The sequence below is a fragment of the Danio aesculapii genome, chromosome 20 (assembly GCF_903798145.1).
Source record: "Danio aesculapii chromosome 20, fDanAes4.1, whole genome shotgun sequence".
In the NCBI taxonomy this organism is placed as follows: Eukaryota; Metazoa; Chordata; class Actinopteri; order Cypriniformes; family Danionidae; genus Danio; species Danio aesculapii.
In genome coordinates, this window is record NC_079454.1 from 39,333,907 (window position 1) to 39,349,697 (window position 15,791).

Sequence of the window (15,791 nt, forward strand, 5' to 3'; positions counted from 1 at the left end):
CTTGAGGTGACAATCTCTTTTATAAAATGTTCCCATTTTGGCTTAGCTTTAGCCAATTTCTTTACAGTTATATTATTAGCTGGTATTATAAAATAAGTTGTACTTTATCCAGCAGAATTAGACCATTTTTGTAAAGGCAAAAAACTGGTAAGTGACCCATTTAAGTCAGAAATAGCCACACCCACTCGCATGGACACATACCATACTTTAAATATTTTGCTTGATTTTAAGCCTTGACATGGTCACTGTTTCAAGAAAAAGACATCATGTAAAATTCACCTTTTTTGCATTCAAGAAAAAATGAATAAAAGTTAAATGAATTGAGGGATTTTCTATTGTTCTTGAGCACAAATGCGTTTTAACTATGCCAGCAAAATTGCATTCCCGTCTTTAAACACACTGAGCATAAACAGCAGCATCAAGTCCAGTTATACTGCAAAAATAAATAAGATTAATGCCGTAATAATGAGCAGATAAAAGCCACCCCTGTGACTTTAAATCCATTGTGTAGATCTACTATCGCTCACTGACACAGTAGTAAGTGTGACGCCTACCGTTCAGTGCGCGCACTCGTTTCAACCTCTCGCAGGAGCTGCGCCTGACAGTGTCTAGTACACATAAACACGCGGATTTCGAGGTTTGTAATTAGTTTAAAAACTGGGAAATGGACCAAAAAGACACAGAGATGAACGAAAAAGCAGTTTCTTCATCTACCAGCGGAGTTGTTGTTCAAGTGAGGGAGAAGAAAGGACCTTTGCGCGCTGCCATCCCTTATATGCCTTTCCCAGTTGCTGTCATCTGCCTGTTCCTCAACACGTTTGTGCCCGGACTGGGTGAGTACGAGAACGGGCGATTCGCTCATTCTAACACAGCCACCTGCTTGAAATAACACAGTTTTGTGTCTTGTGTGTAAGCGCGAAAGAAATAAACTACATTCCTTCAACAAGTCCTTTCAATGCGCGCTTCAGGTCAGTTTAATTTTGCTTGCATCTTAGACGCTCCGTGTAAAACTAGGCTATACACTACATAAGGAGTTTTTGTTAACTTCAATACACAATTGAGGTAAAGTTCGTTTTATATTCGCACATTCAGACTTTCTCCTTAAATTAAGTTATTATTTTGCAAAATCCAAATCATATTGCTAATGTTGTTTTTAAGTCATACTTAAATGCAACTTCAGACCAAATGTATAGCGTGGTAAACAATATAGGGACCGTTAATGTTCGAATATAAAACCAACTTTACCTCAATCAAAACACCTGTGATTGAAAATAAGTGACCAAACCAAACTATTTAATGTGATTTTTATTATGATATTTTTGGTAAAGTCTTGGCACATGTTTTTGTATGTTATTTGGTCTACTCTACTTTTATGGATGTTTTGCACAGGAGACTCCTACAGTTGCTTTCAATTTCTGAATTAAAATCTATTTTTATATTTTTGAGGGGCATATGTCAAACATGTGGGTGGCACAAGAAGAAAACAGTCTCTTCAAAAAGCTAATTCTCAAAAAAGGATAACTCTTGAGTAGGTTGGTTAACCTTTGGTTTTTATTTATTTGTAAAATAAACAGTGAATCAACTTTGTATTAAGAATCAGAAAGTATTCTCTAGCACTACATTTAGAGAGACTTGGACACAATCTTTCTGATGGCATTAAATATGTGTTGCTCGATTAATTACTTTCCGTATTGAACATATATTTCGATATCAGTTGTTAATGCTTCCATATTTAAAAGAGTATCCCATCAATCAATGAAGCCACAAAAAATAAAAGGGTTCATTAAATAACATAACCTGTTTATGGTGGGTGATAATATTTGGTGGCCGAAAATTCGGTGCATCTCTAATATCAACACACTTCTAGATTCCCATTGTTGCACGTTCTGCTGTGTGATTGGGTTTTAGATCAATATAGAGTAAAACGTCCAGAGCTCTTCATTGTTATTGCCATAACTTCGATAAAATATCGTTTATCGGCCCAGCCCTACTTCGAAGCCCTTTTTTATTATCTGTCAAATGTCAATGATAACAGTTTAAAGGTATGACCCTGTCATTGTTTTCCAGATCACCATATTGTCTGTGCCCAGTGGCCTAGAAATATATGTATAGCATTGTTAACCTATGTATAAAACTGTCTTTTTTTGTTCTGTTTCGTTTGCCTTTTTTGTCTTTATAGTTGTTGTTGCTTTTTGTATTGCTCTGTGTTGCTTCAAGGTCACAATAATAATTTATAATATCAAAAAAAAAATCCCCAAAAAGTTGTCAACTAAAAATGCTATACATTCCAATTTCATACAATACATAAAATAAGTATTATTTAAATATATCTATAACAGCCATGCACACATTATGAATATTGCTGCTATTAAACCTTTTTTCCTAATTCAGTCATAAAGAACTAAAGCAGATTGAAGTATCCGGACACACATGGGGTTAGGTCTAGAGAAATTAGAAATTCTTCTTTTTCCTGAGTAATAGATCTAAAATGTGCATATGCAAGCATACCAGAACAGACAATCAAGATGATCATAAATAATTGCATCCACTCCATTACGCTGATTGATAGCTTGACCTTTTCTCCTTCCGTGCTGGTTCATTCATTTATCTCAATATTGTCATTTTCACCTTCATTCTCATTTTAGTTTGGTCTTTGCAGTTGCTAATCTTTAGTATTCCGGTACTTGTGTGATCGGCTTCTGCTTTGATATAGCAAGCCAATAGGCTGTGCCATGACGATGTCTTCAAAGACCAAATGTGATGCTTTATTTCACTTTAAGGATTGTAGTATCACTCCATTAAATGCATTAGAAGCAAAGATGGTAGCTCCTCCGCTAGGTATAAAAGCACACATGGCAAAAGAATATTGATCTCTTGCATGTCTAATAATAAGGCTGGGAAGCATGACCCCTGGGATTATGCATCTATAAAATATGCTTGAAAAAGCAACAAAAGAGTCACAATGCTGATTATTTTGCTTCAAAGTCTTCACAATATTTCCAAAGTCTTCAGGAAAACTTAAAGGATTAGTTCAGCAGTTCTGTTCCCAGTCTGTCTGAAATGCTCTGATTCAGAAATACCATGTGCTCTGATTGGCCAGATTGACTAAACAACTCAAGTCCATATTAGAATTGTAATGCCCCTTACAATAATTGCCAATTTCTACTATAAAACTATCAGACTCAACAGTTCTCTTTGCTTTACTATTTCATTCTGCACTGATCTGGTCCAGTCAACACAGATACGGTTTCAATTTACAATACAAATGAGTCAGTCATTACATTGGTTATGCAAGTGTAATGTAAAAAAACAACCACAATATGGACGATAATTTGTTGGATATGATGATATGTTATGTTGGAAGAGTAATAGATTAAAACACATTTAATGTCACTCTACAACCTGTGGGACCTTTTAGGGTCACATTTTTAAGCCGTAATATTTTAGGCTAAACCTATAGCAATGATGACTAACTGTATATAATTCTGTTAGATATTACTGAGTAGGCATGGGCTGGTATACGATTCTGACGGTATGATAACCTTGGATAAAAATATCACGGTATTGTGCTCACTGTCTAAGATATATTCTTTTTAAATGTGTGGGTAAAAAACTAAAACTTTTTTCCCCTTTGAAAACAATATATATATATATATTATTTTTTAAACATTTCATATATTTTGGAGCAGTAAACATGTCAGGCTAAATAATTCGCATAAATCATTGACTTCTGCTGTCTTCATTTGTTTCAGAAACACAGATTTCTTTACAATTTAAAATGCCATCATTGGATATTTTTTTCAGCTGGAGATATTGTTGTCCTAAAAAACAAAAAAAATTAAAATTAAAAATCTTACACATACCCTAGGAACAGTATTACAGAAAATTTTGGTGGTTTTAAAACCTTGACTTTTCCAAACCGCGCTATACCTTGAAAACGGTTATCGTCCCATGCCTATTACTGAGCAACCGATATTTATTAATTTGCATCAAGGATACTTATTAGAGTCGTAAAGCATTACTTTGCTACAGCAATCCACATATACCATTTTGTTTAGGTGTTTTTTAGAGGCTAAATGCAAAACAAATTCTGCCAAACTGCCCATACTTTAGAATTGTATGGAAAAAATAGTTTAAAAAATTGTGAATATTCCTCAAAATATAGGGGGCGGTAGATGCGGTTTCTATTTCCACTACAAAAGAGTTAGTCATTGCATTGGGAATGTGAAAAACAGCCACAATATGGACAATGTTCAGATATTTCTGTTTTGGGGACTTTTTAATTTGCTGATTAACAATGAGTAATTAAATAACTAAATAAATAACAAAATAAATGGCACAATTGCACTTAGGCAGTTATGGAAAAACAGTTATGGAAAAACACACATGCACTACCAGTCCAGCACAGCTTAGCAGAGTTTATATTTTATGTCTAAAACTGCATGTAAAACGTGAGGTGCGACAATTTGATCAATTTCAATGCACTCATGAGCTTGTGCTCCAGTGGCATCTGTTGTTGATGAGCAACCATCAGCTGTGCTCTCCGATGAACCACCACTGACAAACTGTTACTGTAGCTCTGATACAGGTTTTATTTATTTAGAAAATGAAAAGGTGTCTCAGGTAAACAGCAGGGATGCTCTGATCAGGATTTTTGCAGCCGATACTGAGTACCGATTCCTTGTCAAGGTGATCGGCAGATACCAACTACAGATTCTGATGCTTCAAGCTTTATAATGCATAAAGCACATTTCCCTCTAAATATGAAACTTAAGTGGAATTTTCCCCTTACCTAAGAGAATAAATTAAGGATGCTGCATATAATCCATTAAACACATCTCATACAACCATTTACTGTGGACAAAACACTGGATATACAATAGCTGCATCAAAGAGAGCATCACTCACGCAAGTTTCACCAATGAACTGTAAACCGAGAATGCACCACATCAGTATATATTTTATTAAGCTGTTGTGACGCATAATTTATAGCTGGTGTATAATATGGGTGTGCACGTGCCTCTTCCTCTGCTTTTTAAACTCGTAAACAAAACACCTGCAATCAGTTGGTGAGATTGGTCAGATTGGTGAGTACTGACCTAGTCATAAAATGTGATTATTGGCCGATACCGATCTCCGGTCGATCGATCAGAGCATCCCTAGTAATCAGTTGACTACCATTACAGAAATGTGTATAATCCATACTAAGTTTGAAAATGATTGGCTGGTTCTTATCACATGATGTTCATTGCACTTGAGGCATTCTGAATAAACTGAAAAATTTTGAAACTCACTGTGCTATATGCACCCCTGGAAAAAGTAATGTCTGCATCTTATGGCTTTTCCAACCTTACCAGTGTATTGGAGGTCAGCTAGTAGAAGTTGTGGGGGTAAACCTGGCCTCAAATAGATTATTGGCAATGATCGTCAAGCTGCTGTCTTTAATATTCTTGTCCACCTCCCATGCCAGAAATAGTCATTTGAACCCTGCTTGGAAGTGTGTTGAAAAAAAAACTGGAGAGGTTACATTGGTGCTGTGACCCAGGTGGGTGTGAGGTTAAGCGGGGTGAGTGTATTGGTGTATAGCCTGTAGGAGCATTGTGAGTAAGCTGACTACGCTTTAGAACTAGGCATGGGATGACAACTTGTTTCAAGATTTACCGCGGTTTGGATAAGTCAAGGTTTTAAAATGCCAAAGTTTTCTGTTATACCGTTCCTAAGGTATGTGTAAGGTTTTGTTTTGTTTTTACATGATTTTCACAACAATTTTTTAAACAATTTTTTAGGGCAACAGTATCTCTAGCAGAAAAGAAAACTCTACATCAAAAGCTACTGGTCCAAAATATTTTAAATGTTTCTTAAAATAAAATGTATTGTGTTCAATGGGGGAAAATAGTTTTTTTACCCAGACATTTAAAAAGAACTTATTTTGGAGCAGTAATCATAAAACCATAAAAACCATGATATTTTTATCCAAGGTTATGATACTATCAGAATCTTAGGAGGTTTTCACACCTGCCTTGTTTAGTTGAATTGGACTAGTTTCTTTTCCCTCTTGGTGCAGTTAATTTGGGCAGGTGTGAATGTAGCAATCGCACTTGAGTTTGCACCAAAAGTGGACCAAAAAAAGTGTGCCGAGACCTCCTTGAAGAGCTTTCAAACGAACCCTGGAGTGGTTATTTTGTGGTGAGATGATCCGAAAAACTGCAAAAAGTACTGCGCGGTTTTGGAATAATCCAGTTGCCGTAATCCAATGTGCTGTGCATTATGGGATGTGGAAGAAAAATATTTTTTTGACAGTGCTTAACCAACAATTTTAAACAGAGAGAGGGGGAAAAACATTACCTGATGGATCGTTGGTAATATTTTTGGAACATGACCATGTTGCAGTTTAGCTAAATTAATTCACGCCTCCTCCTGAAGAGACGTGCGACGCACCTTTGCCGTTTGCATTGCATTAAAACATTGTTTTCCAGCCACAGCCATGCTTTATTCTCGAAATGTATAATTTGTCTAAAGTGATGTATATGAACTATATAGTATACTATGACCAGCTATAATCAGCCAGTGTAGTCGTCCTGCCATATAGTAAAAAGTGACATTTTGTGTCTGCCGGTTTGTTTACGTGTGGGAGTTCTGTTGCGGGACGATGATTTGTTTGATGTGATGATATGTTATGTTGGAAGAGTAATAGATTAAAACACATTTGATGTCATAATATTGTAGGCTAAACCTATAGCAATGATGACTAACTGTATATAACTGTATATGTTAGATATTATTTTTTAAACATTTCAAATATTTTGGAGCAGTAAACATGTCAGGCTAAATAATTCAAATGAATCATTGACTTCTGCTGTCTTAATTAGTTTCAAAAACACAGATTTCTTTACAATTTAAAATGCCATCATTGGATTTTTTTCTGCTGGAGATATTGTTGTCCTAAAAAACAAAAAAATGTAAATAAAAAAATCTTACACATACCCTAGGAACAGTATTACAGAAAATTTTGGTGGTTTTAAAACCTTGACTTTTCCAAACCGCGCTATACCTTAAAAACGGCTATCGTCCCATGCCTATTACTGAGCAACCGATATTTATTAATTTGCATCAAGGATACTTATTAGAGTCGTAAAGCATTACTTTGCTACAGCAATCCACATATACCATTTTGTTTAGGGGTTTTTTAGAGGCTAAATGCAAACCAAATACTGCCATTACCTGACATTTTGTGTCTGCTGGTTTGTTTACTTGTGGGAGTTCAATTGGCATTTTCCTGCATGTTAATTCTGACCAATCGAAAAGCAGTTTAAGAAATACGTTCAATAGCATCTGGCCAATGAGTGATGTGGATTTTGTCACATGGCTGCATTTTGGTTCTTTTCAACTGATTTGGACCAAAGCAATCAGTGTGGTGTGAAAATGACCCAAAATGGCAGAAAAATGCTACAATGTATAATTTGCTGCCCTTGTTCCAGACCAAATGAACCGAACTACAGATGTGAAAGCACCCTTATACCGGCCTATGCCTATTTAGAAGAAATGCAGAGGCATAAGCTCCTCTGGACAGGGGACTCTAGGAGGTTATTTTAATTTGAAGAGACTCACAAAAACAGTGTGTTTCTTGTGTGTTTCTTTTTTTTTTTCTACAGTATGGTAAGATAAAATATTCATTAGGTATTCTGAGCTACAACTTTACACACATGCTTTGGGAATATCTACAATTTACGGAACATCTTGTAAAACAGACATAATGGGACCCCTTAATAATGGACCTTAATGATAGTCCACAAACGCATTGTGCTGAAACATTACCCTGAACGTTGTCTATTGTCTTAGCAGGTGAGCTGATACCATTTGTGCTCTCATCTTTTATGGATCATGCAGTGCATGAGATATCTCTCTTCTTTAACCCTTTTTGTGTGCTTGATTGGTGCGTTTAAAGATACTAGTGCATAGGAATTGCCCCATTAGTAGAGCATGAAATCCATTTCTGACATTTGCAGTTAGATCGAACGTACAGTAATCAACCTTATGACTGCATCACTCAGCCAGTTGTGGGCCTCTGGTGTTTATGTCAATATTGGTTTCATCCATCAGGATACCCCCACTGGACCCATGCCTCAAGTCATCTAATCTTGCTGTCCGCTTCAGCATAGCATTTCCTCCTCAAGTTTCATCCAGTCCCTCTGGAGTCTGAAGGACACGGAGTGCTCTGGAGGACATAATCCATGAGTCCAAGGCATACGATGTAAAAATACTTACAAAACGCAGATGCATTCTACAGGCAGCAATGTGTCTGTCTCATATCATCTCTGCATGGGCACAGTTTACAGAGCTCCTGTCTCTGCTGCACAGTTGCTCATACATAAATACATAGTAGAATATTATGACAAGAGAGCCCATGTTTGGAGGACGATGATAGAAGGGAAAATGCCAAGCGCCAAATGGGGCCCACTTGAGTCTGCGCTCAGGTTTTCAGAGACCATTACCAGCCTAGTTAGTGATTCATGTTTGACAACCTGCTCTTCTCACCTTTAATTGCTGATACTTTGCAGGGCATGTGTTAGGTGCCAGGCTTGATTCCAATCAGGCTCATTTGCATGTGAGGGTTGAACGTCTTATAAGTAGATTTCAGTCAAGAAATATAACAAAGAGATGGGCTTCTTGGAGTTTATAAATGCATAGATGTTGCTTAAAATATTTTTTGACAGTAAGTATGGACATTCATAAATTCTCTGATCCAGAATCTGTGGTTATACTAAGCTAAAATGTTTGGAATTGTGAATTGATATTCAATTGTTTGTTCAAAAAAACATGCTATGTCAGGTTTTTAACCCAAAGTTTCCAGTTCATTAAATGTGTTTCCTGTTGTTTTTTAAGATGGACTTCTGACAAATTTCTGAAAATTGAACCACACAAGCCTCACAAGTTGAAAAAAAAATCCATTTTGAAACACAAAACTCATAAAACGTGGTTTTGAAACCTTTTTTTGTTTGTTATTACATGTTCAAGAGTTCACACTTACAGTAAATATTGCTTGATAATAGCAGGTTTGGCATGCTGTCCTGGGAGAGAACCCTGAGCTCAGAGATAATTGATCCCAGGTTCCCACCTGGTTGATAAGCATGTAAGCTCCCCCTGGTGAAGGAGGAAAAGGGGGAGATGGGGTGGAAGGGGGGATTCTTCAAAAAACAAAGATAAGGCAGTAATACTAGACGGGCTATATATTGTGAGTTTGTGTTAATCAGATTGGCTTACTGATGATTACGAATGGAAGACCAGCCGCGATCAATCACATCACATGCTCCTATCGAAATTAGTTTGTGAAACTTCACAAAATATTTTGCAAGTGTTTCATATAACATCTGACTGCACATATGATGCTCGGGGTTTTTCTGTTAGGGATTTCTACGGTAGGACTGCATGATTTTGAAAACTGACATTAGCTATGTTTCCATCCAAAGATGCTAATAAAATTTATGTGCATAACTGGAATATCACATAAAAGACGTGCGATTAAAGCAAAGTTTCCATCCAAGTAGTCAAAGAGAAAAAATTTGTCACTTCCTGATTAACTGGTGCCAAATATCAGAAGTAAAAACAGAATTTGCCCTAATAATGGCATTTTAGAATAATCAAAACAACATTTCAGATGTTTTACAATGTGCTCAGCCTGCTGGTTTGTCCATTCACACACATTTTTATCATCACATGATCTCTTATTACAAGTCACATGACTTTTTTTAATTCGCATACTGGAATTTGTTTGGTAAAAGTGTTTCCATCGTGGTTTATGCGCATCTTTTCTTATGGAGTAAAAAGTTTATCCTACTCAGTTACGCGCATATGTTTTTTTCAAAATATATGCATATCTTGGTGTTCCATCAACCGTTTCCAAAATATCCAAAATGCTGAAACTTTATGGCATCAAAATCATCCTGACAGTTGGATTCACAGCTGTTTCATTTATATACTAGAAGAATAAATATCTTGATTTAAATAAGGCTTTTTGTGGACCAGGAATGTTGCTTTTTTTATATACTTGGTTTAGATGAAATCAGATATGGATGAAATTTCATCTGCGGAAAGTTTCTCAAGGTCTGAAAGTGGAAGATTGTTGACTTTTCGTCTTGGCCAGATATGAATCTTAGCAGGAAGTAATTCACATGGGGAAAAAAAAAGAAAAAAGAAATTATGCGGTGAATATGCAGACTATAGCCATTTAATCTTCAAAGGAATGATAACAACCTGCTAAAACATTTGAAAAGAAAAGAAGATATTTTGAAGAATGTTGGAAACTGATTGACTTCCATTCTTTTAGTTTTTTTTTCCTACTATGGATATCAATGGCTACTGTTTTCCAGCATTCTTGAAATACTATTCCTTTGTTTTCAACAGAAAGAAATAAACTAAAAATTTGGAACCACTTGAGGGTGAGTAAAATATAAAGTGAATATCTTTCAAGCCTTTATTTGAAACGGAATGTGTACTTTAAAGCTAAAATTAGTATCATTCAAAATGTAAGAGTTCTAGTGCACAGAAAAGACAAAGGTCGCCCACGTCAGATGCATTTAGATTAAAACAATGTCCAGTAAAGTTTTGTGAAAATGCTAAAACTGAGCTTAATGTCCTAAATAATTTATTTAATAAAGAGTGGCTTTTTAGCTTTATTTCCATTTTAAACCCTGATGACAATATCTGGTTTCCTTAACCCTTATTTACTGTTGAGGAAGATTTCATCGTATTTTCAATATAAAAAGTAATTGTGGACTGGATTTTTTTTAACCTTTTATCACAGTCTTGGACATGTGAAACAACACTGCCTTTGCATTGTTTTATTATTGATCCCCCCCCCCATTTACTGTTGGTGGCTGTTTTTGCTGCATTGACTTCCATTATAACCACATTTCTCTGGGAAGAGGTAAAATTTGTAATTTTTACTGTTGATCATCAGTTGGCACTGTTAACCCTTTAGATACTGTTGATCTGTGCAAAAAACATTTGTTACGCATGGAGTATAACTAGGGCTGGGCGATTTGGCCTAAAATCAAAATCTTGATTAATTGAACATTTTAACTGGGTTACGATTAATGAACGATTATTTTATTTATTTCATGTTTTTGCCTTCATAGTTCACTGACAAGTTTTGTACAGTAAATGAGCTCACATATTACAAGTGAGAGATGTTTGAATGATTTTAAAATAATTAAAATAAACACACACTATCTACTATCTATGATTATTTATATGATTATTTATTGAACATCAATGCTAAACAACTGAAATTGAAACACGCACTGTGTAATACGCAGTGTATACTTGCTGCGCCACCCATCCTTGTCACCACTACCAAAGCGACCAATCACAAAGCTTGCGTTACATGTCATTGTGGCATGTAGTTATATTTTTTTGCAACTTTTTTTTTAAACTTTATTATAATAATAATATTATTATTATTATTATTATTATTATTATTATTATTATTATTATTATTATTAGTTTTTTTTTACATAATATCAGAATAATATAATAAGTATAAATCATTATATAATAAGTATAAATTAGCCATAACAGAGCAGGGTCATGTGACTCTACATGCGGTAAGGTAAGTAATTGAAAAAATTGACCTGGAAAAATTACATCAATTATTGGTTCTGAATTTCGATTACTTTTAGATTAATTGCCCAGCTCTAAGTATAACAGCAATTTAAAGTGTGTGTTTGTCTGTGAGAGTGAGAGAGTGACCTTACCTTGATGTGTCTGAGAAAATCAAAATATGCATTGCAGTTCTCAGAACTACATGGAGTAAATAAAAACAAAGACTGTGTATTTATGCACCATCAAATGTGGTTATATGGAAGTTAAAGGGGCAAAAACAGCCACCAAAAAATGAAAATCTAACAATGCATCAGAGCCATTTTTGTTACTAATCATTTACATGTTTTTTTTTTTTTTTTTTTTGCATTTTGGCAATTAAAGACTTAAAATCCTGTAATTTTTAAAAACATTTAGTAGTTTTGATCCGGACTGAAGTTAATTAACAGATTTATGCAAACAAATTAGAAAAAAAAATGATCTGATGCATTTTTACAGCAGTTTAATGCAGTGAATGTTTTCATCCCGTACATAACAAAAGGGTAGTAAATTTGAACAGTGCACAAGGATTAAACTGGTTTAGCTGGTCTAAACAGACCATCTTTAATCTGTTTTTCATTGGTGGAGTTATTAAGTGATTGAGTTATGAGTGATTGGTGATGCTCATGCCGATGCCTGTCCCAGCGCTCTTTGAACTGAACCATCACTCCAGCCCTGCTGCTCTTCTAGTTTCCATGACAGCAGATGCCTGTCTCCGCTAAGATTGAGAGATAAAGCAGCGTGTGCATTCATTCTAAGGGGGTCATTCAAAGTGCGCTTAATCATGTAAAAAAATTAAGTCTGGTTGTCATTTTAAATTTGATTACTTCTTTAGACCTGAAGTAATATGTTAAAAGCTTCTTGCCTTCTTTTTACAAAAACAGACAGATTGAAAAGACAGAGACATGAAGAGGACCTGTGACTGTCAGGTGTAGAGGACTCTTGTGTATGACCTTAAGCCAACTCTCTTGTGGATTCAGGCTAAAAATAGACTGACTGCCGAGGGCAGCCGTGTAGTGGGGCTGTAATTTGGTGTTCTTTATGGTATTAATTTTATTATTTGAATATATAATGCAAGTTTACACGGCATCCAAAATCATATATTTTCAAGTGTACATTATGTTGGTCAGTGCAAAACTTAAGTACCGAATGGCAGGTGTGAACTATACAAATATTCCCAGACACACTACATCCAATAGCTTAGTTTTGAACTTTGACCTTAGCTTTTTGTGTGGATGATGCACATGCATGAATTATTGAAATAATGTACTACAGCAGTATTGAACACGTCACCATTTTTATCAGAAAACTTATTTCTAAAGGTGCTGTTGACTTGAAATTTTCAGCTGATGTTGATAGCAACCAAAGAAATCCAAATATGCAAAAAAAAAAATCTAATTAGTTTGCAAAAAAATTATCTGTAATAAAATGAAATGACACAGGGATAAGTATTGAACACATGAAGAAAGGGAGGTGTAGAAATGCAGTGAAAGCCCAGACAGCATCAGAAATCTCTCAGTAGTTCTTCAGAAACCCTCTGCCCTTCGTCAGTGTAAATTAATATTCACTGCTTTAGTCCAACATCTACATTATCAGGATGATGAAGATGAAACCAGGGTGAACATTTCAACAAGACAATGATCCACAGCCAAGGAAACTCTCAAATGCTTTCAGAGAAAGAAAATCAAGCTGTAGAATGGCCCAGCCAATCACCTGATCTGAATCCAATACAAAATACAAAATAAAGATCAGATTTGATAGATGAGACCCACAGAGCCATCAAGGTTTTTACACTCTGTTGAAGTCTGTGGAAAAACTCACACCTGAGCAATTCATGTGACTTCATCCTCCATATGAGAGGTGTCTTTATGCCACCATCATGAATAAATCCTTTTATATAATGTATTAAATTCATTTCAGTAGTTCAGTACATTATCATTGTGTCATTTAATTGTTCAAAACATTTGTTCAATACTTATTTCCCCACTGTTTAACAAATATATAAAAAACACTTTATCAGTGAGTATAAAAATATAATAAATTTGCATAATTTTTGTTTTCATTTGTTGTGTCATTGATGCTGTTTGGTGTGCATAAATGTATTAATTATGCGAGCTCATAAAAAAACTATATAAACTATACTACTGTATATGTGCTATTTACATCTTATATTACTTTATTTAAATAATATTTGTATATACATTTTTCACATTAGCTATTAGCACATTAGCTTTTTCTAACTCTGGATTTTTGCTCGTATATTTGTGCTATTCATGTAACTTCACTATTGCAATCATGATATTGCATATGCAAATAATCCACTTATTTGACTTGCTGTTTGCACATACAGTATTATAGAGAAACATGCATATTCTGACCAAGGGCGTAGCTTTGCGCTTGACATTGGTGGGGATGGGTAAATCAAACAAACCCCCCACCACCAAAGAATGATATATATATATATACACACACACACACACACACACACACACACACACACACACACACACACACACACACACACACACACACACACACACACACAAGGAGTGGCGCCGGGGGATCGCGATGTCACCTCACAGCAAGAAGGTTGATGCTTCGAGACTTGGAGGGCGTTTCTGTGTGGAGTTTGCATGTTCTCCCCATGTTAGCGTTGGTTTCCTCCGGGTGCTCCGGTTTTCCCAACAAGTCCCAATATGCCCCAAGGCATATTATTCACAGACTATATCAGTCTGCTATAACGATAGATGATTTTAATTATTGGAGGGGACATTTCAATAGTTGGTGAATATTGGTGGTCCATGCTAAATCTACACCCCTGATTCTGACTAATAATACTAACGGCCAGACCCAAAGCTGAAAAACAAAAGAGCACCCAGTATTGCATCTTATTAGACCAAGGCTGTAAAGCATGCACCAGATAGTCATTGAATACTGTAGTCAGTCAATTTGAAAAAAAGAATGAAAAACAAACATCAACCGTCTCTCAAAAGTGCATCTTAGACTAAAATATGTGCTTTCTTATAAAAAGCTGCAGCTGATAGATTGTTTTGAACAGTTCACATACAACATTACACATGATAACTGTAACGAGGACAAATTTGGTGATTTTTACGATAATAGTTGCTTCGAGAGCAGAAAAATGGCTTTCAGTGCACTGTTTTTGGCTGCAGATAGAGGACCACTGAGCTCTCAGACTTTCTAATTTTATACAGAAGGTCTCTTCACTCACAAAATGAGATGAATGGGATAACATCATCCAGAGACTGTTATTGCTCCGGCCTCATTTTTAATACAGCCGCACCGTGGCAATCATCAGACACACCAAATAACAAATTACACTGATGCTATTGCTTTAGCTTACATAAGGTTTGCAGACTAATTAACGACTGAGATTGCATTAGTAATAAACAGGGATACAAAAGGGAAAAATCTAATTGTAAAGTTTGCTAATTAAGCACGTTCAATTCAATTTAACTTTTGGGATATTGAAAATGACTTGAGTTGTCCTCGTTAAGAGGTTTTTCATAAAGCGAAATCATTTCTGATCTTCTCAAGGCCCTTGTCAAATTCTCCCTTTAAGGTTGTAATAATTGAGCAGTACTGATGCAGTGAGCCTCATCAAAGCAGCTCATTATAACCAAGCATGCTGTAATAATGGCACACAATGTAATAAATATTACTTCTATCTTTCCCTGTGGATTTACAGTATCAAAAGACTTTCTTTTATCTCTTTACTTCATGCGTCTGTTTTAAAAACAGTAGCCATTCCCAAATATTAATACTAGAATTCTTGTAAATTACATTGTAAACAAGAAATAAGACCAGATTTAAATTTAAATTCTTATTAAATTCATTAATTTGTTTATATGTATATATGTTTATATATCTACTGTATGGCTCTGGATGGCCAGTCCTCCTCTACACCTTGGTCTTACATTCATTTTAAAGACGCACTTTCCAATACTAAAACGGCGGCTTTATTGACACATTTCTTCCAAAAGACAACAACAACAGTGTAGGCGACATCTGATGTAAATATCTATGATTAAGTTCATGCTAAAAACATGCTAACAACCTGTTACTTATTGCTAGACAATGTTAAATCATGTTAGACATGCTAACTCATGCTAAAATGCTAATTAACGTTATAA

The 15,791-nt window shown here is 35.4% G+C and overlaps 1 protein-coding gene across 1 annotated transcript in view; it reads left to right on the plus strand.

The window, feature by feature from the left end:
• The first annotated feature begins 573 nt into the window (after positions 1-573).
• Positions 574-15,791, plus strand: part of stum (stum, mechanosensory transduction mediator homolog) — a 39,531-nt gene continuing 24,313 nt past the window's right edge. The window contains exon 1 of the mRNA XM_056480620.1: positions 574-833. Within this exon, the coding sequence (XP_056336595.1) occupies positions 665-833 (169 nt within the window). The 5' untranslated portion in view covers positions 574-664. The remainder of the gene's footprint in view (positions 834-15,791) is intronic.